Source organism: Leuresthes tenuis, unplaced genomic scaffold (genome assembly GCF_036924035.1).
Source record: "Leuresthes tenuis unplaced genomic scaffold, fLeuTen1.0.hap1 SCAF_5, whole genome shotgun sequence".
In the NCBI taxonomy this organism is placed as follows: Eukaryota; Metazoa; Chordata; class Actinopteri; order Atheriniformes; family Atherinopsidae; genus Leuresthes; species Leuresthes tenuis.
Window position 1 is genome coordinate 134,224 of NW_027325359.1, and position 25,274 is coordinate 159,497.

General features: G+C 44.2%; 1 protein-coding gene across 1 annotated transcript in view; it reads left to right on the forward strand.

Annotated features, from left to right (window-relative positions):
* The window catches only part of vps9d1 (VPS9 domain containing 1), a 40,035-nt gene extending 17,185 nt beyond the window's left edge, over positions 1-22,850 (forward strand). The window contains exons 10-17 of the mRNA XM_072385363.1: positions 1,779-1,927; positions 2,589-2,975; positions 3,057-3,186; positions 5,243-5,448; positions 5,975-6,059; positions 10,485-10,589; positions 13,666-13,779; positions 21,547-22,850. Of these exons, the coding sequence (XP_072241464.1) occupies positions 1,779-1,927; positions 2,589-2,975; positions 3,057-3,186; positions 5,243-5,448; positions 5,975-6,059; positions 10,485-10,589; positions 13,666-13,774 (1,171 nt within the window). The 3' untranslated portion in view covers positions 13,775-13,779; positions 21,547-22,850. The remainder of the gene's footprint in view (positions 1-1,778; positions 1,928-2,588; positions 2,976-3,056; positions 3,187-5,242; positions 5,449-5,974; positions 6,060-10,484; positions 10,590-13,665; positions 13,780-21,546) is intronic.
* The last annotated feature ends 2,424 nt before the right edge of the window (positions 22,851-25,274 follow it).

The following is a 25,274-nucleotide window of genomic DNA, read 5'->3' on the forward strand; positions in this document are numbered from 1 at the left end:
TTGGCAGGTTGAGTTTCCTCTAACAGCAGGAAAAACAGACGATTCAGCCAAGCCCTCTTCATTGTTTTAAAAGGTTTTGGGTTGGTAGGGGGCAGGAGTCTCCTTTGAGTTGTTTGTGCTGCTCATCTTTCAGTGTTTTTAACGCCCAAATCTTATATTTTAGTGCGTCTGCTGGAAAAAAGACATTTGTTTCTTAGTCAGAATTCAGGTGCTTCTTGCATGTTAAATTACTACATTTAAGCTTCCCTGCTCTTAACCCCTGCTCTTAACTCCTGGCCATAACTGAGCATTTTTGCATCACTTTCAGAAGCATAGAACAAGAGATTTTGAAGAACACAAAGTCAAAAACTCTGATTATTTTTTTCATTTTTTTTATATATAAGCAAACAAACCTTCGTCTCTAATCTTAGATCAGATTGGAATTAGTTTCTGGACCATTTTTAGCATGATATTTAACACATTTGGGCCAAATGAAGATTTTTTTTATCTATTAAAATCTACATATAGAAGAAGAAAAAAAAACAAGCAGATAGATTGGACATGCAAACATTTTTATTCTTTAAAGAACTTAAATATTATAATATATTAATAATATAATATATTATAATATTAATAATATAATATATTATAATATTAATAATATAATATATTAACTTAAATATTAAAGCTTGATTTCAGCAGACACTAATATGTCCCGAACAGCTTTAAATGTCTCATATTGTGCTTCAGTTACTGTCGTTTGTCGTCCTTTCTTCTTAAAGTGTTGATGTTTGATTCCTTGTAAATGGTCAGTACCTTATTGCAAGGTGTGCAAAATAATTTTCCCCCACTCTCATGGAGAACAGAGGGATGCTGCTTTGCTCCGTCCTTTTTTATATATAAGCAAACAAACCATTGTCTCTAATCTTAGATCAGATTGGAATTAGTTTCTGGACCATTTTTAGCATGATATTTAACACAATTGGGCCAAATGAAGAAGAAAAAGCGTCCTTTGCGCTTATGTATGACGTTAATAGTGACTTTTTTTACCCGCCATATCGACCACGGACTATATTTTAACATCCAGTAAGACTGCAGCAGCAGTGTAGTACAAGTAAGAAACACTGCCACCTGCAGGTGGGAGTTAGTGTCACTTAAACCTAATTATTTTTAACATTTTTGTGGAAAATTTGCAATAAACTCACAATTATGCATTAGTGCGAAAAAATGCAGGGATCTGTTGACTTTGTGTAATTTCTGTGATCGCGAAAAACTGGAGGGACTGGGTAATATTTTAACTGAAACTGTTAATTTTCTACCAGATATGTTTATATTTGCATTTGGCAGACACTTTTATCCAAATGAGGAAATAACGTTACAGTGAATAAAAAGGAGACCGCCAGTCAGACTCTGCTGGAGGGAGGTGTGAGATATTTTAAAGTAGTAATAATTCATTTAGGCTTTTGCCATTTCAGATTTTTCTGATTCAAAGGCCAACTCAATATTGCTTAATGTTATTTTTAGTGTTTGTTTTGTTTCGCTTTTAAACTTTTGAGCTTTTAGTTTGACTCAAGTTTGCTTCCAACACACGTTTTGTGTGTATGTATATATATATTTACAATAAATGAGTCTTATTCTCACCATCTGACGGTACAGAGCAGGGTTTCCTCTGAAACTTAAAGCTTTTTAAAGGCTATTTTATCATAATCTACTTCATATTTGATCAGAGTTTGTTCTGAAAGCCATCATCACGCTGTATATTTTCTGAGGATTAAGCTGCATTGGCTCTGTGTTCCCAGCCGGTCAGACCACCCAGTGGTGAAGCTGCTGAGGAAGCATCAGTACAGGATTTACAACCGGCTTTACCCCATCGTGAGCAAAGGCCTGCCGCGGAGCGCCGCCCTGCCCCTGAGACCGTCCCGCAGCGTCCACAACCTCCTTCATCCAGGTAAGCACCGCAGTCGGGGGGTTTGTGGGGTTTATTTTCTCCTCTGAGGGAAGTTTGGTGAAGTTTACACTCAGTGTAAGAACAGTGAAAGGGCCTCAGCTTCCAGCACCTGTGAGGGAACAGTCCAGTAAAGTGTTATTAAGTTTGAAATGGGACCAACCTGTTGATCAGATCAAGAAATCCTCTCACTTTAATTAAATTAAAGTAAATTAAGTTAACACAATCTTCAGCAATGGGAGCCTTTGTGAGTAAGGGGTAAAATACAGTTCCCATACAAGCTTCTTACTCTTCTTCACCTGTGTTCTGAGAGCAGTAAAGAGAGTAACTGACCTTGTTAAAAATGATTAAAAGAAAGCGGCCAGAGTTGCAGTTTTAGTCTATTTGCTGCAGGATTTCCCTCTTTATGCAGACAGAGAATGAGCTGATGAGGATTAAAGCTGCAAAACCTGCAGGTTTTACAGATGTTTGTGTGAATTAAGCCAGGGATTAATTTTAGTTAACCTCACTAATGGGGTCTGTTTTGCATGTGATGAACATTTACTGACGTTTTCATTGCTTTAAGCCCTGCTTGACTTTTGAGGGGTGAGTTTAAAGAGGCCTTGTCCAGCGACATCATCAGTGTTTGTTTGCTAATAAAAGCGCTAATTCATGGGTTGTTCAGAGAGCTACAGAAAGCCGACCGGGACTGCAGGCAGTAGCGTTGGTGGCCAGAGCTTCAGCACAGACTCCTCACTTTCTCCCTCGTGCTCTCATGACCTCCACACCAACTACGATGATGATGATGATGATGATGAGGACGACGTGGAGGAGCCCCTCACGCAGGTGGCAGTGGACCGGGAGAACTCCTTTGAGGATTTGGAGCAGTTTCTGTCCCAGCTGGACTGGGCTCCACCCCTCGGCTGCACAGAGGACACCTCCTCGGAGTCAGAGCTGACCTGTGAGGCTTCGATGCAGCTGGAGCAGGATGAGGTCCACACCCAGGAGCTGGAGAAACGGGCGCTTAAACAGCACCTGAAGGCCGTGGTCAAAGACATCCACATAGCAGTCGGTGAGCACAGTGATGTCACAAAGTGTCTTACTTTTTATCTTTTAACAGTTAAAACTGTATTTGTTTCTTGTAATGTTTCAGATCAACTTCTCTCTCTGTGTTTGCTGTCCTTCGAGTGTCTGAACACGGCCGTCTTTAAGGACTTGTGTCTCGCCAGCATCGAGGAGGCGTTCTTCACCCCCCTGTGGAGCGCCCTACTGGCTCTATTCAGGTACTGCACCTTTAATTTAGTTTACTTTTAACACATTCAGCCTGAGATAAAATGCTAGATGCTGTACTTTATGCCCTGATTTGGATAAGTTTGCATCAGTAAAGGAGAACTCTCTGTGAGATAGAGCTGTGCTAACATGCAGAATCCAATACAGATGAGATGTGGAAACTGTCTTTACAGGCTGTCGACCTAAATAACCCGTTTCCCTCCAAATATGACTTTACAAATATGACCGATTCACCTATTTTAGGGGAGTTATGAGTCCAAATATAAGGCTGTCTAAAGCTAACTGTATTTAAAAGGGAAACAGCGTGGGTTATATCCATATCTGTGTTTTTCTATTGATCATCTGCAGAACAGATCGGTTTTCAGTCGTTTATCATTGCAAACTAATTACAGTCCATTAAACTAAATTCAGCTGCAGAACAAGTTGAAACACCAGCGAGGCAAATTCTTCTTTAATAATGTTAAAGTTGCTGCTTTCATCTTTAAACATTTTCCTCCTGCTGAAGCATCTCGTTTTCCCTCTTTCATTGGACCTCTGTATTCAATTCAATTCAGTTTTATTTATATAGCGCCAGATTACAACAAAATTCATCTCAAGGCACTTAAGTAATAAAGTCCAATTCAAGCCAATTGGAATTCAATTCATTGTAATTATAATCCAATTAATTCATATGGAGCCAATTCAAAATTAATATCCGAGCTAAGGAAACCAACAGATTGGACCGAAACTTGTCTTCAGTCCAATCTCCCGTCCTGAGCCTGAGGGACTGTGGAAAGGAACGACTCCCTTTAACAGGAAGAAACCTCTGGCAGAACCAGAACCAGGAAGAAACCTCTGGCAGAACCAGGAAGAAACCTCTGGCAGAACCAGAACCAGGACGAAACCTCTGGCAGAACCAGAACCAGGAAGAAACCTCTGGCAGAACCAGGAAGAAACCTCTGGCAGAACCAGAACCAGGAAGAAACCTCTGGCAGAACCAGAACCAGGAAGAAACCTCTGGCAGAACCAGGAAGAAACCTCTGGCAGAACCAGGAAGAAACCTCTGGCAGAACCAGAACTAGGAAGAAACCTCTGGCAGAACCAGACTCAGGAAGAAACCTCTGGCAGAACCAGAACCAGGAAGAAACCTCTGGCAGAACCAGAACCAGGAAGAAACCTCTGGCAGAACCAGAACCAGGAAGAAACCTCTGGCAGAACCAGAACCAGGAAGAAACCTCTGGCAGAACTAGAACCAGGAAGAAACCTCTGGCAGAACCAGGAAGAAACCTCTGGCAGAACCAGAACCAGGAAGAAACCTCTGGCAGAACCAGGAAGAAACCTCTGGCAGAACCAGAACCAGGAAGAAACCTCTGGCAGAACCAGAACCAGGAAGAAACCTCTGGCAGAACCAGGAAGAAACCTCTGGCAGAACCAGGAAGAAACCTCTGGCAGAACCAGAACCAGGAAGGGTGGCCATCCGCCTCGACCAGCTGGGGTTTGAGAAGACAGAAAAGAGGGAAAAGAGGGGGAAAAACACCATAACACCATTCAAAGGATACCTGCTGGAACAGGGAAACACAAGTTAATAACCACAATAATGTCACATGGACAGAAAATCATTTAGAAATTAAACAGGGAAAAAGAGAGAAAAGTGAGGAAAGGTGTGACAGATGAGGTCCCCCAGCAGTCTAAGCCTCAGACTTTCTATCAGTCAGAAACAATTCGGCTTGTTTTATTTTCTAAAAAACAGCAGAAATTTACCCATGTCTGTAATACCAAATTCAACATATAAACATGATTATAAAGGGAAGAAACTGCTGCACACAGACTCTTATAATGTTAAATGTTAGGATGTGACTGAGCAACAGGTTTTTTTGCTTTAGTTTTCCACATGTTGCCTAAACTCTCTCAGGTCACCACCTGCAGGAAAAAGTTCCCTAAAGTTTACTTACAGTGACTCAGAACATAAATGATATCCTGGTTTTCAGCTGAACTGACACCAGGACCAACAAACAGCTGATGTGAGTTACTTCTCCCACTTTTTCCACCTGGCGTTTGTCTGTTTCTCAGGAGGGTCCACAGAGAAAGGGAGCAGTCCTTCGAGAAAAGCATCACCATGTTCTGCAACGCTTCTCCAGGAGACGTCGGCGTCCCCCCAAAACTCTTCCCCCAAGACCCGTGTGCACTGCAGGGTTCCTACCCCTACGAGTCTGCAGTGCAGGAGCTCAAGCTGCTGCTTCAGTTTTGCTGCCCACAGAGGAAGCTGGAATGTATAGGTAGGAGAAACTCTTCGGGTTTCCTCCTCCTGGGCTTGAAAATGGAAGATAAATTCTGTTCAAAGGCATTGGATTCCACAGCAGAAGTGGTCGGGTCCTTTCTTTAGTTTTAGGGTTTATTCTGCAGAGATGGAAATTAATTTCACAACAAATGATTAACCGCTTAAAATCCTAATTTAAGCTTAGTTCTCAGAGGTTGATAATGTGGATAAAGGTGAGTTTACCACCACGGTAAGCTAAGATGGAACTTAAAACTGTCCCATTCAGAGCAGAATAGTGTTTTATCCACATGTCTTCAGCCTAAAGATGATGCTCTTTAACTGTGGTGCAACCAGTGTTTGAGCTTCTGTAATCTCTTTGGTCCAGTAGGTGGCGCTGTTTTCCTGGTGTTGTCTTTAAAAGCATCTCATCTTCTGCATCTGACTGCTGCACTGAGCCATGTGTTGTTAAATTGAACTTTGTTTTCTGTGGGGGGATTATAAATGAGATAATTGCCAGTCCAGCTAAAGTCTTGCTTCTGTTACAGTTCGAGCGTTACGCCTGATCTGTGCTTGTGCCGAGGATTATCGGTGTCTTAATGAGATGGATTCTGCTCCCAAAACAGCAGCCATGTGAGTAAATGACCACAGAAGTGGCTTCTTATTGCTGCTTTTCTTTCATCGCTGCATACATTTCCTCACTGACGGATTCCTGCTGGAACATGAACTTTTTTTTCTTTTTGCTTAATTCGTCCACCTCATTAAACTTTAGAATAAGTCATTTCCTAATTTACTTCATGCATGTAATAGGGAGGGAAGGACTGTGTCTGAGTCCCCTGGAACTAGCCAAACATTATTTAAGGGCTCTGCCTGGGGAGCTGCGCTGTCAGCTCTCATCAGGGCTCACTCAGGCCCGGCACAGCAGGGGCTTTCCTGGGTCAGTGGCCCCCCTACAGAGTGCCTCCTCTGGGCCAGACCATAAAGTGGGTCGTCCTGTCTGAGCTCCACACAAACCCAGGGCCCAACAAGGAGGTTTGGGGAGAAAAACACACAAAGGCTCAGTGGGTTGCAGTTCTTATAATGGAGAACGTGGATTTCGGTCCGTTTGGACTGAAGCAGGCGCAGATATTATGGCTTTATTTTAAACACTGAACTAAACTAAAGAGAAAACTGTGCTGTACCTACAGCCTGCATGATAACCACCTGCTGAATGTCCAGCTCTAATTTAGGTGTAACAGTATTTTGGCTTTAATATTCTGAAGTGAAAGGTGACAGCAGTAGTAAACAGACTGAGGTCCTTTGGACCTGAAAGAGTCTTTCAGTGTAAATTCCTTTAGTTAAAGTTTAAGTTGTGCCCCTAAAAATGGTGTAAAAGGAACTTTTCTAACTCTTTAAAGACTTTTCTGCTGTTTCTCTTTGTTAAAACTTCTTGTTTCTCTTTAAAACTTCTTGTTTCTCTTTGTTAAAACTCCTTGTTTCTCTTTGTTAAAACTTCTTGTTTCTCTTTAAAACTTCTTGTTTCTCTTTGTTAAAACTTCTTGTTTCTCTTTAAAACTTCTTGTTTCTCTTTAAAACTTCTTGTTTCTCTTTGTTAAAACTTCTTGTTTCTCTTTGGTCGGTTCCACTAAGAGTTTCTGAGAACTGTTGAGGCTGTGTCTGCTGTTCCATATCTGTCTCTTTGCGTTGGATTTTGTGGGAAGTGATCGGAGACGGCGGAGTAGGAGGGAGTCGGGCACAGCTCTGAAATCTCTTTATCCGGAAAAGTTGCCACACTGAAGGATTTCTGTGTGTTTATGTTACTTTCAGTCTGCTGAAGTAAACTTCATGATGGCTCGGTTCAGGCGCTCTCGCGGCTCGGTTCAGGCGCTCTCGCGGCTCAGTTCAGGCTCAGTTCAGGCGCTCTCGCGGCTCAGTTCAGGCGCTCTCGCGGCTCAGTTCAGGCGCTCTCGCGGCTCAGTTCAGGCGCTCTCGCGGCTCAGTTCAGGTGCTCTCGCGGCGCTGTTCAGGCGCTCTCGCGGCGCTGTTCAGGCGCTCTCGCGGCTCGGTTCAGGTGCTCTCGGGGCTCGGTTCAGGCGCTCTCGCGGCCCGGTTCAGGCGCTCTCGCGGCTCGGTTCAGCCGCTCTCGCGGCTCGGTTCAGGCTCAGTTCAGGCACTCTCGCGGCGCGGTTCAGGCGCTCTCGCGGCTCAGTTCAGGCTCAGTTCAGGCGCTCTCGCGGCTCAGTTCAGGCGCTCTCGCGGCTCAGTTCAGGCGCTCTCGCGGCTCAGTTCAGGCGCTCTCGCGGCTCGGTTCAGGCGCTCTCGCGGCTCTGTTCAGGCGCTCTCGCGGCTCAGTTCAGGCTCAGTTCAGGCGCTCTCGCGGCTCAGTTCAGGCGCTCTCGCGGCTCAGTTCAGGCGCTCTCGCGGCTCGGTTCAGGCGCTCTCGCGGCTCAGTTCAGGCTCAGTTCAGGCGCTCTCGCGGCCCGGTTCAGCCGCTCTCGCGGCTCGGTTCAGCCGCTCTCGCGGCTCGGTTCAGGCGCTCTCGCGGCTCGGTTCAGGCCGCTCTCGCGGCTCGGTTCAGGCGCTCTCGCGGCTCGGTTCAGGCGCTCTCGCGGCTCGGTTCAGGCGCTCTCGCGGCTCGGTTCAGGCGCTCTCGCGGCTCAGTTCAGGCGCTCTCGCGGCTCGGTTCAGGCGCTCTCGCGGCTCGGTTCAGGCGCTCTCGCGGCTCAGTTCAGGCTCAGTTCAGGCGCTCTCGCGGCTCAGTTCAGGCGCTCTCGCGGCTCAGTTCAGGCGCTCTCGCGGCTCGGTTCAGGCGCTCTCGCGGCTCAGTTCAGGCTCAGTTCAGGCGCTCTCGCGGCCCGGTTCAGCCGCTCTCGCGGCTCGGTTCAGCCGCTCTCGCGGCTCGGTTCAGGCGCTCTCGCGGCTCGGTTCAGGCCGCTCTCGCGGCTCGGTTCAGGCGCTCTCGCGGCTCGGTTCAGGCGCTCTCGCGGCTCAGTTCAGGCGCTCTCGCGGCTCGGTTCAGGCCGCTCTCGCGGCTCGGTTCAGGCGCTCTCGCGGCTCGGTTCAGGCGCTCTCGCGGCTCAGTTCAGGCGCTCTCGCGGCTCGGTTCAGGCCGCTCTCGCGGCTCGGTTCAGGCGCTCTCGCGGCTCAGTTCAGGCGCTCTCGCGGCTCAGTTCAGGCGCTCTCGCGGCTCAGTTCAGGCGCTCTCGCGGCTCAGTTCAGGTGCTCTCGCGGCGCTGTTCAGGCGCTCTCGCGGCGCTGTTCAGGCGCTCTCGCGGCTCGGTTCAGGTGCTCTCGGGGCTCGGTTCAGGCGCTCTCGCGGCCCGGTTCAGGCGCTCTCGCGGCTCGGTTCAGCCGCTCTCGCGGCTCGGTTCAGGCTCAGTTCAGGCACTCTCGCGGCGCGGTTCAGGCGCTCTCGCGGCTCAGTTCAGGCTCAGTTCAGGCGCTCTCGCGGCTCAGTTCAGGCGCTCTCGCGGCTCAGTTCAGGCGCTCTCGCGGCTCGGTTCAGGCCGCTCTCGCGGCTCAGTTCAGGCGCTCTCGCGGCTCGGTTCAGGCGCTCTCGCGGCTCTGTTCAGGCGCTCTCGCGGCTCGGTTCAGGCGCTCTCGCGGCTCAGTTCAGGCTCAGTTCAGGCGCTCTCGCGGCTCAGTTCAGGCGCTCTCGCGGCTCAGTTCAGGCGCTCTCGCGGCTCGGTTCAGGCGCTCTCGCGGCTCAGTTCAGGCTCAGTTCAGGCGCTCTCGCGGCCCGGTTCAGCCGCTCTCGCGGCTCGGTTCAGCCGCTCTCGCGGCTCGGTTCAGGCGCTCTCGCGGCTCGGTTCAGGCCGCTCTCGCGGCTCGGTTCAGGCGCTCTCGCGGCTCGGTTCAGGCGCTCTCGCGGCTCGGTTCAGGCGCTCTCGCGGCTCGGTTCAGGCGCTCTCGCGGCTCGGTTCAGGCGCTCTCGCGGCTCGGTTCAGGCGCTCTCGCGGCTCGGTTCAGGCGCTCTCGCGGCTCGGTTCAGGCGCTCTCGCGGCTCGGTTCAGGCGCTCTCGCGGCTCGGTTCAGGCCACTCTCGCGGCTCGGTTCAGGCGCTCTCGCGGCTCGGTTCAGGCGCTCTCGCGGCTCGGTTCAGGCGCTCTCGCGGCTCGGTTCAGGCCGCTCTCGCGGCCCGGTTCAGGCCGCTCTCGCGGCCCGGTTCAGGCGCTCTCGCGGCTCGGTTCAGGCGCTCTCGCGGCTCGGTTCAGGCTCACAGAATCCACTTTCTGATCTGACCTTTAGGAGTGAATTTAGTCGAGATGTTCTGCTGACAGAACAGCTTTGTGTACAGTGACTTAATTACACTGTATATTTATTTATTGTCAGTCTATCTGTCCCCCAACCCCCCGAATAAGATCGCACTCCCTCTCTTTATTCTTTGAAGAGCATTTACTTTTACATTTGGTCTTTGTCGTCGACCAACAGTGAGTTAATTTGAGCTTTTGTCTCATTCCCTTTGTTTCCTTCCTCAGTTCATTACCATTTGTCCTCCTTTTGAATAAGAGCTCTCCCCCCTCTGTCCATTCCTGCATTTCTTCCTCCGTTTTATTCTCCGATGAACTTTAAGACGGAGCAAACTGGGAACCTTCTCCCTGAGATCAGTGTTCATGCTGCGGTGTTTTCTGGGAATGCAGAGACACAAGCTGTCGTGTGAGAGGTTGATGTTTACAGAAGAGGAGATTAAACTTCAGGATTGTGAGGTCCAGCTCTCTGCGGTTACATGAGCTTGTCCACACCTTCCAGAACCTGCAGAAGAAGAGTATCCTGTTGCATGCAGCCGGCTCCTTCTCACGCAAACGAGCAGCCGGCGGCTGGCCCTGCGTGTGAGTCCTGATAAACAAACAGCCGCTGTCTACACGCAGAAAAGCCTATCTGCTGCCATCATCTCCCGGCTGCAATTTGTCCTCCCAGCAGGTCTCGGTTATCACTTCAACCCTGAACACGCACCCCATTAAGAGCCACGTTTGACTTTGTTTTCATTCAGTCCTCTTGGGGAGCACTTTGTCTCTTTAGTTTATTTGTTTCTGTTCTCCTCTTCCCTGCATTTCACCTCCTTCCTCTTTCTTCTGACAGCGGCGCAGACGACCTGTTGCCCATCCTCTCCTTCGTGGCCCTGCGGTGTCAGTCTCCCCAGCTGCTGTCTGAATGCGCTGCTTTGGAGGAGTTCATTCATGAGGGGTGAGTCATCTTCCTGGAAATAAGAACATTTGAATACATTCAGTCGGCTAATTGGCTGAAATCTTTCACTGCAGCTTTCTGTCAATATGAAAAGACTCCTGTGTTTGGATAGTTTGACTCACATGAAATAAATCAGAAGAAAATGTCTGATCAGTGCAGCTTGTTTCTGCTTCAGAGCTGCACAGAATACCCTCTGAACAAATATAATATGATATAAGACTGTAACACGCCGTCCCTGTCAGTGTGAGAGGACTCGTGCTGCTGGTGTATCAGCAGCTCTCAGCTCTCTGTGAGTTTATGGCCCCTCGAATGCTGCTCTGCTTTGCTTTTAGCAGTATTTGCAGGCAGCTGTTTCAGTGATAAAGTTATTAACCTGCTGTGCAACACCGGCTCATGAGCACACAGCAGACAGGCAAAGTTAGAGCTTTAAGAAGTTTCTGCAGAGCTGGTAGAGAACCACGTGAAGCTAAATGTGGATTCATTAAAAGGGCCCAAATAAAACCTGACGTTTCCTTACACGGTTCATAACATATTTGAACTGAAGCTCGATATAAGATGGGTAACATCTGTTTGGTTTGTGAAGACCGGGCAGTTTTTATAAGGTTTTTACCACAGAGCGCAGCCTGAACCTTCAGAGCCTTCCGCCCTCTGCCCTTCAGGCCTGTGGCAGCTGCTCCATCCGCCTGTGTGCGTTTGTGGTCGTGAGCTTTTGCCTTCCAGTGTGTATCGAGCAAACTCAGAGGTTTCCTCTCACCGAATAAATCACCCTCTTCAGCTAAAAAGCCTCCCACAAAGACAGGGATTGGACCAGAGGCGACATTTTGCTGGTTTTCCCAAGAAAACAAGCTCCTGGAGTAGATTGCATGGCTCCAGTTAAGGTTTCTTTCTTGGTTTTGACTCTTAGTTTTGGACTGAAATGCTGTAACACTCTGAGGTTGTATTTTGGACTTTTAAGGGATGGTAACAGTGAGTTTTTGCAGCATGGATCTGTTCCAGCCTTAAAGGTTGAGTTCAGATGGAGCTTTAGTGTTTGTAGTGATGCTGACCTTCCTGAGGTGATACAACACCTGCCTGAGGTTGATGGATTCTCGGCCTTAAGGGTGAAAACATGTTGCCAAAAACCAAGAAAAGTGTTTGGGTTCTGGGTTTCTGGGGTGGTCTTGAATATCTTCCTCGGTATCATTGCGTGTGAGCTGCGACCTCAGAGGTCTGCTCATGAGCATTAAAAGCGTGGGATATAAAAGGCAGCTGGTTAGATTGGCTGCTGCCAGAGAATGTCTGGATATTTGGGATTTGGTTTTCTTCCCCATAAAAAATGCAAATAAAGTCCCGGTTTATTTTTATTCGGTTCGGTGGGTTGGGAGTGACTGAGGAGCTGGAACCACGAGGCTGAGAGTGGGCCGAATGACGGGCCTGCAGTCGGTTTGTGTCAGATTCAGTGAAATTAAAGTCTTTGGGAGTTTCTTTTCTTCACACCATTCATTTAGTTGGTTCTCAGTGATGTTTTGGACCTTTGGAACACGGTTAAAGCTTGTTATTGGCAGGTTTTATCATCTTATTAAACACCTGTGAATGATGGGTTCAGCTCCGTCACATCGTTTCTCCACATAACTCGTCTTTGGAGTCCACAGAAAGACCAGAAACACAGAACATCACCACCTGTGATGGAAATATGTGGAAGAACAGTTCTGGTATGATTTTCTGTAACTCTGTACTGGGATTGTGGATAAGATGGGGCGATACTCACAGATTATAAGGCCATAGAATCAACTTATCTCCTGAAATAACTGAACACATGTTGGCCCAGAGTCATTATGGTCTTGTGAGATTTGGTTTTACTCCCTCTGATTACTGCACTGGTGGTCCTGGAAACAGAATTTCATAATTCTGTACGCTTTTCCCCAGTTAGCATCACTCTCCAGCTCCTCCTCCTCGCCCTGATATGGTCAATGAAGGCTTAGAAATGGCACAAACCAGTGGAGGTGATGGCCAGCAGCCTTCAAGTTGGGGATCAGTTAAAGCTAATCAGTGTTTTCCTGACAGAAGGAATCGAACATGGAATATTTATTGGGAGAAATTGAATTTCTAACACTGAAAGGAAGGCGCTTTCCCGTCTCCATCAAAGTTCAGCCTCAGTATGATGGAGGCTGACTGTTTGGTGACCTCGGTCTGCTTTGTCTTTACTTCATGCTGCAGCCTCCCATAGTTCCAGCTCTCGCTCATTTCCAGGATTCACTGACACATGAAACTGTGCAGAACACGATCTGAGTGTTGTGCTGTTGCACTTCTTGTTTCATTGTGATGGCTGATGGGTCGGGACCTTAAAGCTTTCTCATTGTTTTCTTAAGGCATCCCATAACGCTGTCTAAAGACGAGCCGTGAAGGCGGCTTTTGAAGAGGAGGTTTCTGGAATTCCTGCAGAAGTCTGCAGAAACGTGTTGAATTCCAAACAGACTTCTGTGCTTCTTTATCTCCTCTCCTCTCTTTGTTTGGCTTCTTTATCTTCTCTGTTTGTTTGGCTGCAGCAGTTATGGTTTCAGGATAGAAGAAGAAGAATGAGCAGAGAAGGATGGCTGGTTGGCCGCGGTGTAGCACCCACGGCTGGTGACTCTTTTACTTTGAGCTCAGGCGTGTTCTTCTGGATTTTGTGCCAAACCAACTCTCCATCAGCCATATTTCATATTTGATTCCTAACTTCAGGATTAGAATTGCTGGGCTCAGGTTTTTCTGGTCCTTCGTGTTCATCCGTGCAGCATCTTGGCTGAAGTCGGTGTCGTGTCTCGCTCTCATTATTTCAAGCTCAGCCCTCTCAGCCCTCTTCTCCCTCTTTTCTGCTGCATGTGGAAACAACTCGTCACTCATCGCAGTCATCAAGTCATCAATCTCCCACCCCTGGGATGTGTATAAAATCTGTAAATATGGAGGGAAAATGTTTGGATCTTTTGCCTTCTGTCAGAAACAAACTGATGTGGGGATGAAACAAAGTTCTTTGGGACTTGTGATGGAACTTTAGGAATGTTTGAGGTCATCCCTGCTTTGTTCGGGTTCATTTTCAACTCTTTTTCCTCTGTTTCAGGTATTTGATAGGAGAGGAAGGCTACTGTCTGACCTCCCTGCAGAGCGCCCTGGCCTATGTGGAGACGCTGCACACAGGAGGCGCTCACCATCCTGTTGAGCTCATTTGACAAAGGTAATGTACTTTTTTTGCATTCTGAAATGATTATTTGCAAAGAAACCTTGGTTTTTGATTGGTTTCTGCATGGTTTCCATCCAGCAATGCAAGATAAGTCCACTGTAACAAGTGAAAGTCATTAAAATAACCAGCACATTACTCTGTTCATCTTTAATGAGAAGCTGGAGCAGTGGGTGGGCTCATCCCCTGAGAGACTCGCCGCTCCCAAGTACAGATTCAGATGGATCAAAACCAGTTTTTAAATCCTATCGAGCATGTTGTGTAACGTCATGATAACTGTGTAAAGTGTGCTAGAAGAGTGGGGTATGAGCACAGGGATAAACAGCTGGAGGCACGAAGTCAAAGCCATCGCAGCACAACCAGAGCCTCAGTCAGACCTTTGAATCAAAACATGATGAAAACACGATGAAAACATGATAGAAAACATGATAGAAAACATGATAGAAAACATGATTGGAAACATGATAGAAAACATGATAGAAAACATTATGAAAACATGATAGAAAACATTATGAAAACGTTATGAAAACATGATGAAAACATGATGAAAACATGATGAAAACACGATAGAAAACACGATGAAAACACGATAGAAAACACGATGAAAACACGATAGAAAACACGATGAAAACACGATAGAAAACACGATGAAAACACGATAGAAAACACGATGAAAACACGATTGAAAACATGAAAACATGATAGAAAACATGATGAAAACATGATGGAAACATGATAGAAAACATGATAGAAAACATGATGGAAAACATGATGGAAACCATGATGGAAACATGATGGAAAACATGATGGAAAACATGATGAAAACATGATTGAAAACATGATGAAAACATGATGAAAACATGATGAAAACATGATGAAAACATGATAGAAAACATGATAGAAAACGTGATGAAAACCGTGATGGAAAACCGTGATGGAAAACCGTGATGGAAAACCGTGATGGAAACCGTGATGAAAACCGTGATGAAAACATGATGAAAACATGATGAAAACATGATAGAAAACACGATGAAAACACGATAGAAAACACGATGAAAACACGATTGAAAACATGAAAACATGATAGAAAACATGATAGAAACATGATAGAAAACATGATAGAAAACATGATGGAAACCATGATGGAAACATGATGGAAAACATGATGAAAACATGATGAAAACATGATTGAAAACATGATGAAAACATGATAGAAAACATGATAGAAAACATGATGAAAACATGATGAAAACATGATGAAAACATGATGAAAACATGATGAAAACATGATAGAAAACATGATTGAAAACATGATTGAAAACGTGATAGAAAACGTGATGAAAACCGTGATGAAAACCGTGATGGAAAACCGTGATGGAAACCGTGATGAAAACATGATGAAAACATGATGGAAACCATGATTGAAAACATGATGAAAACATGATGAAAACATGATGGAAAACATGATGGAAAACATGATAGAAAACATGATAGAAAACATTATGAAAACATGATAGAAAACGTTATGAAAACGTTATGAAAACGTTATGAAAACATGATTGAAAACATGATGAAAACATGATGAAAACACGATAGAAAACACGATGAAAACACGATAGAAAACACGATGAAAACACGATAGAAAACACGATGAAAACACGATAGAAAACACGATGAAAACACGATTGAAAACATGAAAACATGATAGAAAACATGATGAAAACATGATGGAAACATGATAGAAAACATGATTGAAAACATGATAGAAAACATGATTGAAAACATGATAGAAAACGTGATGAAAACCGTGATGGAAAACCGTGATGGAAAACCGTGATGGAAACCGTGATGAAAACATGATGAAAACATGATGAAAACATGATGAAAACATGATGAAAACATGATGGAAAACATGATGGAAACATGATAGAAAACATGATGAAACCATGATTGAAAACATGATGAAAACATGATGAAAACATGATGAAAACATGATGGAAAACATGATAGAAAACATGATAGAAAACATGATAGAAAACATGATTGAAAACATGATGAAAACATGATGAAAACATGATGAAAACATGATGGAAAACATGATGGAAACATGATGAAACCATGATGAAAACATGATTGAAAACATGATAGAAAACATGATAGAAAACATGATGAAAACATGATGGAAAACATGATAGAAAACATGATGAAACCATGATTGAAAACATGATGAAAACATGATGAAAACATGATGGAAAACATGATGGAAAACATGATAGAAAACATGATAGAAAACATGATGAAAACATGATGAAAACATGATAGAAAACATGATGAAACCATGATTGAAAACATGATGAAAACATGATGAAAACATGATGAAAACATGATGGAAAACATGATAGAAAACATGATAGAAACCATGATTGAAAACATGATGAAAACATGATGAAAACATGATGAAAACATGATGGAAAACATGATGGAAACATGATGAAACCATGATGAAAACATGATTGAAAACATGATAGAAAACATGATGAAAACATGATGGAAAACATGATAGAAAACATGATGAAACCATGATTGAAAACATGATGAAAACATGATGAAAACATGATGGAAAACATGATGGAAAACATGATAGAAAACATGATAGAAAACATGATGAAAACATGATGAAAACATGATAGAAAACATGATGAAACCATGATTGAAAACATGATGAAAACATGATGAAAACATGATGAAAACATGATGGAAAACATGATAGAAAACATGATAGAAACCATGATTGAAAACATGATGAAAACATGATGAAAACATGATGGAAAACATGATGGAAAACATGATAGAAAACATGATAGAAAACATGATGAAAACATGATGAAAACATGATAGAAACCGTGATGAAAACATGATGAAAACATGATGAAAACATGATGAAAACATGATGAAAACATGATGGAAAACATGATGGAAACATGATAGAAAACATGATGAAACCATGATTGAAAACATGATGAAAACATGATGAAAACATGATGAAAACATGATGGAAAACATGATAGAAAACATGATAGAAAACATGATAGAAAACATGATTGAAAACATGATGAAAACATGATGAAAACATGATGAAAACATGATGGAAAACATGATGGAAACATGATGAAACCATGATGAAAACATGATTGAAAACATGATAGAAAACATGATAGAAAACATGATGAAAACATGATGGAAAACATGATAGAAAACATGATGAAACCATGATTGAAAACATGATGAAAACATGATGAAAACATGATGGAAAACATGATGGAAAACATGATAGAAAACATGATAGAAAACATGATGAAAACATGATGAAAACATGATAGAAAACATGATGAAACCATGATTGAAAACATGATGAAAACATGATGAAAACATGATAGAAAACATGATAGAAAACATGATAGAAAACATGATAGAAAACATGATGAAAACATGATGGAAAACATGATGGAAACATGATAGAAAACATGATAGAAACCATGATGAAAACATGATTGAAAACATGATTGAAAACATGATGGAAAACATGATTGAAAACATGATGAAAACATGATGGAAAACATGATGAAAACATGATAGAAAACATGATAGAAAACATGATGGAAAACGTGATGGAAAACGTGATGGAAACCGTGATGGAAACCGTGATGGAAACCGTGATGGAAACCATGATGGAAACCATGATGAAAACATGATAGAAAACGTGATGAAAACATGATAGAAAACATGATTGAAAACATGATTGAAAACATGATTGAAAACATGATGAAAACATGATGAAAACATGATAGAAAACATGATGAAAACATGATGAAAACATGATTGAAAACATGATTGAAAACATGATGAAAACATGATAGAAAACATGATGAAAACATGATGAAAACATGATGAAAACGTGATGGAAAACGTGATGGAAACCGTGATGGAAACCGTGATGGAAACCATGATGGAAACCATGATGAAAACATGATGAAAACATGATAGAAAACATGATTGAAAACATGATTGAAAACATGATGAAAACATGATAGAAAACGTGATGAAAACGTGATGAAAACGTGATGAAAACGTGATGGAAACCGTGATGGAAACCGTGATGGAAACCATGATGGAAACCATGATGAAAACATGATGAAAACATGATAGAAAACATGATTGAAAACATGATTGAAAACATGATGAAAACATGATGAAAACATGATGAAAACATGATAGAAAACATGATGAAAACATGATGAAAACATGATAGAAAACATGATTGAAAACATGATTGAAAACATGATGAAAACATGATAGAAAACATGATTGAAAACATGATGAAAACACTCCATTTCTGTTTAATTCTGGGAATATCCACATCAGCTTCAGGTTTTGTCTGCAGCTGTCTGTTTTCAGGGACTTTTGCCTGTTTGCTGGCAAGAATTTGAAGGCTATTTTGAGCTTTAAATGATGTAGAAGAAGGTGGAGACAGATTAGCAGGTTAGCTGGACTGATTTCTTAAAGCAAAGCTTACCTGCATGTTGGGGATCTCTGACCAGCTCCTCTGCATGCAGGCACAAGCACACACTTCTTGGTTTAGATCAGTCGTTTGATAGGTTTATTTTTTAGTTTGTGCCACTTCTGTTGTAGCTTTGAAATGGGCTATAGTTGGCGTGAGGTCAGCCGACACTGATGCAGCACACTGAGGAGGGATTGTGTTCCTGAGAGGCCAGTCTGGCGCCCAGGGTGATGTTTCCACACAGCTCGGCGGCGGGATGAGGAGTAAAGACGGCGCGTCTTATAAAATGTGACATCCTCAACTGGCATACTCCGAAACTCCCAGTGACACAATGATTCCACCACTGCCAAATATCTAACTGTGCTCCACGGAGCCGGGACTGAGCTCAGGAGAAGGAGCGTTTCCTACTGGAGGAACACACTTGATTTTAAAAGTCTACTTCGTACAAACAGATGCTGCTTAAAGCATTCTTCTCCCTGATGTGGTTTTAACAGTCATATCTCTTCCCTTCTGATCTCGTTTCATATAAGAAATAATGGAAGTTTAAAGGGTAAAAGAAGTAAATGACCTGCTATAGCTGCTGTTGTATAATTGTATAGAAGTCCATCAAAAAGCCAAGAACAGTGGGTGTCTAACAGGAGCTCACAGTGTCATGCAGGGATGGAAGCGCTGCACTAACCCACCTGCACCTGTGAGCCGCTCCTTTAGGCCTCCAGACTGAATGTTACTGAAGCTGCGTTCACTGCCGGGTTTCTGTGTTGGAAACATTCAGCATTTTACACATTCTGTTATTTTGCCTGTTTAAATTAAAGCTAACATTTGACTCTCCCACCTGAATGGAAGCATGATTGTTGACCTAAATGGACGTCAGCTTGTGTGCTTTTTGCCGTCTGTGTCCGCCTGGCTGGATGGTTTGTTTAGGCTGTTGGACCTTTGGTTCTGCCTGGACGTTGGCTCACTTTCTGCTTGCATTTATCTGTTTAAACTGTTGGAGATGATTGCTGTCAGAGCGCAGCGCTGCTGGCGTCACATTCGGTCTGAAAAGGACCTCCAAAAACACCCCGACGATGTCCGGCAGAAGAGTTGAAGCCTCATACTGTCCTAATGCTCCTTTTTAAGATGCTTCTCAGCGTCCAGTTCAGGGTTGCCGCGGTAACCGCAAAGATGAAATATCCCGATATTAAGAAGGCTGCCCAGGGCCACCGCCATCACCACAGGTGACCTGATCTCGCCATAACACGCTGAGAGGGAGACGATGGCAGTTGCACTGGCATCAAAACCAAATGTTACTTTAGTCTTTTGGGAGCATTTCAGCCAAATGAAAAGGGGGATCGGGCCAATTTAAATGAGGCAAAACGGTTCAAGTAAAACGAATTTAAGGGCTCGCCGCCTCCTGCCGCACAGGCGCGGATCAGCTGGTCGATGCCGGCCGACAGCGTGGAGTACAGCAGAGACGGTGACAGACATAAAGGCCTAAATGTCTGTTTTATAGCCTTTTTTAAATGTAAGCGCCGTGTTTCAGAGGAAATAAGTTCAGTATTTTAGATTAAAAAGAAAAGATGGTGCAATAAAATCAGGACATTGAGCCGACTCACCGCAGGAGGAACCGACCACTAATCGCCCGAATCCGGTTGTCAGAACCTCAGATACTTCTCTGTGAGACGATATTAAGCTGAACTTATTAGAAATAACCTTTTAAAAAGTGATGAAGTGGACCTGAAGATATTCACCCGCCAGTGATCTATAGAGAAATCAGAATCTAACAGAGGAATTTGGACATTTCTCTATTTGAGGGGCTAAAAACGACCTGTTAGTCTGATTTATTCTGGTTTGAATTTCCATGAAAATCTTTTGGCTGCTGAGCAAAAGAAAAGTGACTGAGTGGCCAGATGTGGGAGGAGTTGTACAGATGCGGGAAGAGTTGTACAGGTGCGGGAAGAGTTGGGCAGATGTGGGAGGAGTTGGGCAGATGTGAGAGTTGGGCAGATGTGAGAGTTGGGCAGATGTGGGAGTTGGGCAGATGTGAGAGTTGGGCAGATGTGGGAGTTGGGCAGATGTGAGAGTTGGGCAGATGTGAGAGTTGGGCAGATGTGAGAGTTGGACAGATGTGGGAGTTGGGCAGATGTGAGAGGAGCTGCCCAGATGTGGGAGTTGGACAGATGTGGGAGTTTCACTTTCAGCACAGATAAGATCCTTTGGCTGCTGTTATCTCAGTTTTCACAAACACTCTGATGAGGTTTTCCTATCTGCAGCGGATGCTGGGACGTGTTGGGGGGGGGGGGGGGGGGGGGGGGATTACAATCAGGATCATTTTGTATTTGTGAAAATAAGGTAAGAAAAATGCAGCGGCGTGCCGCAGGGACTTTGATGCTCATTGCAGTTTGATTTCATCCCACATAAACAATCCTGCACAGGGAAATACTCAGTAAAGCACCAACTGTCTCATCTGGGGCTGGAAATGCTCCCTAAGAAGCCCACAAATTACACACTTTTTACCCAATATGAGTCATTTCTCACTTTTTCCCCATTAAGTGCTGAAACTAATAGCAATGACTGTTAATTTTTAGAGGAATACAGACTGTAACCAGCTGCTCTCACAAGACTGATGCAGCATATTAAATACCTCCCTATTTATGGTTTTTATTAACTTTTTATGGGTTTTTTGTGTTTTAAAGCGTATGTTTAAGCGTAATAAGTCGCCACAAACTGGAACAACAACAAAAAAAAACACACACACAATCTTACACCTTGTTTTGGGCGTCCTTTTATCTAAAAAATTTAACATTCAGTGAGATATTCCTTCTTTATCTCCTCCTAACTTCATTCACTGCACGCAGGAAGTGGAACATTTAGATTCTTTTCTTCTGCCGATAAACATCAAATCTCATCATTAGTTAATTTAACACAATAAATAATATGAATTACCTGTTACTCTGCTCAGTTTGGTGTTCGGTCTGAGCTCTAAGGCTCCTTACTGGATGCCCTCTTGTACGATATTAATGTGTTCAACCTTAAAATGATTTATTGTGTAAAATGTTTGTATTTTTTAGGATATTAGTTGAAAAAGAAGCTTCTGTAGTCCCTCTCTGTGTTATTTAGACCAAAGCATGGCACAGATCTTTCATGAAGACCTCAGGAAAGTGGAAAAAACACACGTCTGCTTTTAAACTGACCGCCAGTGAAACCTTTTCCCTTCTGTGCTGCAGGCTGCTGCTCATCCTCAGACTTTTCATTCCTCGTCCTGCTGCTCTACAGAGAAGAAACGGCTGACCTGCAGCGTCCTGCAAGCCGATGCATGTTATCCTGCACACAAACGTATTTTATACCTGACCGAAGAACTTCCTTTGGCTGCGTTTCTGAGACTAAACCAGCGCCTTTAAGTCCTTTTAATCCAAGCATGTGCTGCATGGAACCAAGCTTCAAGTTTTGATGCATTGCTGTGTGAAATTAGCTCTGGATTGTGCTGAGACTGAAGTTCTGTTACCTCCGTACCTGTAAACCGCTGCATCCACACCTCTCTGAGGGCAGATATGGCAGATATGGCAGATATGGCAGGTCCAAACTCTTCTTTAGCTAAAGATGTCATTCAGCTGAAAGAAGGCTGAACTTTTCCCTCCTCTTCTTACTTTTTGTGGCACTTTTTCTGTCAGAAACCAAGTGCAGAACGACTCCAGCCTCCCTGTCTCACTGTCCTGAAACGCTCTGATATCACAGCTCTCAGCCCCCCCCCCCTCTGAAAACTCCTCCAACCATCACTTCCTGAACCATCACTTCTTATCAATAAGTAATGACCCTAAAACCGTCATTCGAAGGAAGGATTTTGTCATTTCTGAGCTTCATTTTAATGAGATTATGGTAGTTGAGGCTAAAATATTCTTGTGCTTTTTCTGTTATTTCACCAGTCTGGAGAGGACTTTAAAGTCCTTAAAAGTCCACGATGTGGTTAATAACAGACAAAAAGGACAAACCAAAACAGAAAAAAACAAGAAATTCTAACAAATGATTGAGGAGACTCTACAGAACGAGGCTTAGCCCAGTGTTAGCATCAGTAAACTGGGACTGTAGCTACTTCAGCTGCTTTCAAACCAATCGGCTCAAACTTCCTCCTAAATAAGCTCAACAGCCAGAGCTCCTCTAACTGCTTTAGTACCCAAACGGGCCTTCTGTACATATGTGTGTCCGACATGTGGAAAAAGTGGTCCCAACCTCCTCGGTTTTAGCTTCCCGCTGCGCTGCTAAGCTTCAGTCGGGGGAGAAAACATCTTCACACTTTAAAATACAAACGAGGATTCTGGCAAGAATGAAATGACTGAGGGAGCGGCAGGTTGGACGTACCCAGAGAACAGCCCAGGTGGTAATTAAACCCCCCCCCATCTCCCTGAGCGAGATGAGAAGTGTCCAAATGGAGAGTAAAAAAGACAATAAATACATGGGGATGCATCTGTTAAACAATACAGCAGATCAGTCTAATAGAGCTGTGATGAGGTGAAGTTGTTTAGGATGTGGACAGATCAGCTGTTTGTTGGTGCCTGACCAGCTGTTTGTTGGTGCCTGACCAGCTGTTTGTTGGTGCCTGACCAGCTGTTGGTGCCTGACCAGCTGTTTGTTGGTGCCTGACCAGCTGTTTGTTGGTGCCTGACCAGCTGTTTGTTGGTGCCTGACCAGCTGTTGGTGCCTGACCAGCTGTTTGTTGGTGCCTGACCAGCTGTTTGTTGGTGTCTGACCAGCTGTTTGTTGGTGCCTGACCAGCTGTTTGTTGGTGCCTGACCAGCTGTTTGTTGGTGCCTGACCAGCTGTTTGTTGGTGCCTGACCAGCTGTTGGTGCCTGACCAGCTGTTTGTTGGTGCCTGACCAGCTGTTTGTTGGTGCCTGACCAGCTGTTTGTTGGTGTCTGACCAGCTGTTTGTTGGTGCCTGATCAGCTGTTTGTTGGTGCCTGACCAGCTGTTTGTTGGTGCCTGACCAGCTGTTTGTTGGTGCCCGACCAGCTGTTTGTTGGTGCCTGACCAGCTGTTTGTTGGTGCCTGACCAGCTGTTTGTTGGTGCCTGACCAGCTGTTTGTTGGTGCCTGACCAGCTGTTTGTTGGTGCCTGACCAGCTGTTTGTTGGTGCCTGACCAGCTGTTTGTTGGTGCCTGACCAGCTGTTTGTTGGTGCCTGACCAGCTGTTTGTTGGTGCCTGACCAGCTGTTTGTTGGTGCCTGACCAGCTGTTTGTTGGTGCCTGACCAGCTGTTTGTTGGTGCCTGACCAGCTGTTTGTTGGTGCCTGACCAGCTGTTGGTGCCTGACCAGCTGTTTGTTGGTGCCCGACCAGCTGTTTGTTGGTGTCTGACCAGCTGTTTGTTGGTGCCTGACCAGCTGTTTGTTGGTGCCTGACCAGCTGTTTGTTGGTGCCTGACCAGCTGTTTGTTGGTGCCCGACCAGCTGTTTGTTGGTGTCTGACCAGCTGTTTGTTGGTGCCTGACCAGCTGTTTGTTGGTGCCTGACCAGCTGTTTGTTGGTGCCTGACCAGCTGTTTGTTGGTGCCCGACCAGCTGTTTGTTGGTGCCTGACCAGCTGTTGGTGCCTGACCAGCTGGAAGTCAGAGATGTTTAAAACTGGTGGAAACATTCAGCCGCAGACTGAAATGCTGTGAGTTATGCACTTTGTGTGTGGAGCTGATCGGGGGGGAGCTGCACTGGACCATGGTGAGTTCGGACTGTGATGGTCGGAGACGTCGTGCAGCACAGACTGGAGGAGCTGGAGGAAGGATTCCTGGGAGCTGCTGAGTGTTTGAAGCAGGTTGGGTTGTACTTACTGCAGGAACACTGTTGCACTTTGCCCACTTTTTAAGTGCATCTGATTGTTGTTTTCAAGCCAAAGGGACCCTGGGTGCATGGGACTCTTATTTTTTTGATAGTTATGCAGCAGAATTAGTTTTTCTTCTTACCCAGATTAACTCTTTTTCTTTTTTTAGTTCAAATTATAGTTTTTTTTTTAAGTTCTGAGGTTCAAATCCTGACATGTTAACCTCCATGTTTAGAAATGGCTCAACAGGGCGCTTTAAAAAAAGAAGAAAAGTGTCATTTTTATGTTTTCTGTGGAAGCCGTTTAGTTTTAAATGCACACAGTGGGCGTTCACATGTGATTTCTTTGTTCTTTTTAAATCCTTCCACCTGCATATTGCTTATCCTGGATATATTTGTCATTTTCAGTCGGTCACCAGCTGGTTTCCACTGATCTCACCACCATATCTCAACTTTTAGATTGTGTCAGACTTGTATTTCGGTCACAGAAATGCAACCGAAACATCAAAATTAGTTACTCTTATGCCATAATGGTGCATTCTCAGGTTGGAATAAAACTTGTCTGAGAGCAGGTTCACCAAGTGAGCTCGAAGTCAAACTGGTTTCACACCGGCTTCAACGCTTTGAGTGCATTTATAAACTGATTAAATCAGTGGAAATCAATAATTCCTGGATTTAACCACAGAATGCTGCAGCAAACCGTGAGTTTAATGAGCCAAAATGCTGATTGTGCACGTTTCAAAGCAGATTTGGACTGAAAAACTACATTTTTATGTTGTTTGTTTAAAATCACTATTTAAGATGTGTATTTTTTATTTTGTGTGTGTCTGAAAGATGTAAAAAGATGTCTTAAAAGCTTATTGGAATTGTTCTCATATCTACATTTTGTGAATTTAACATGTTTATGTAACTGATGATATAAAAATGGCAGAATATTGTGATGATTTGCTAAGTGGTCTGAGCCAGTATGTTCATAAATATGATTTATTGTACATTTTGCGTTGCTTTTGAAAACTGAATGTGTCATTTTACTTTCCAACTGTCCTGTGAATGCTTGAGAATATTAAATGTATGTTTGAGAGGAGTCAATAAAGACGAGCTGGAATGTTTAAATCATAAAAAGATGTGTTCTCGGCAGACTTTTTTCTC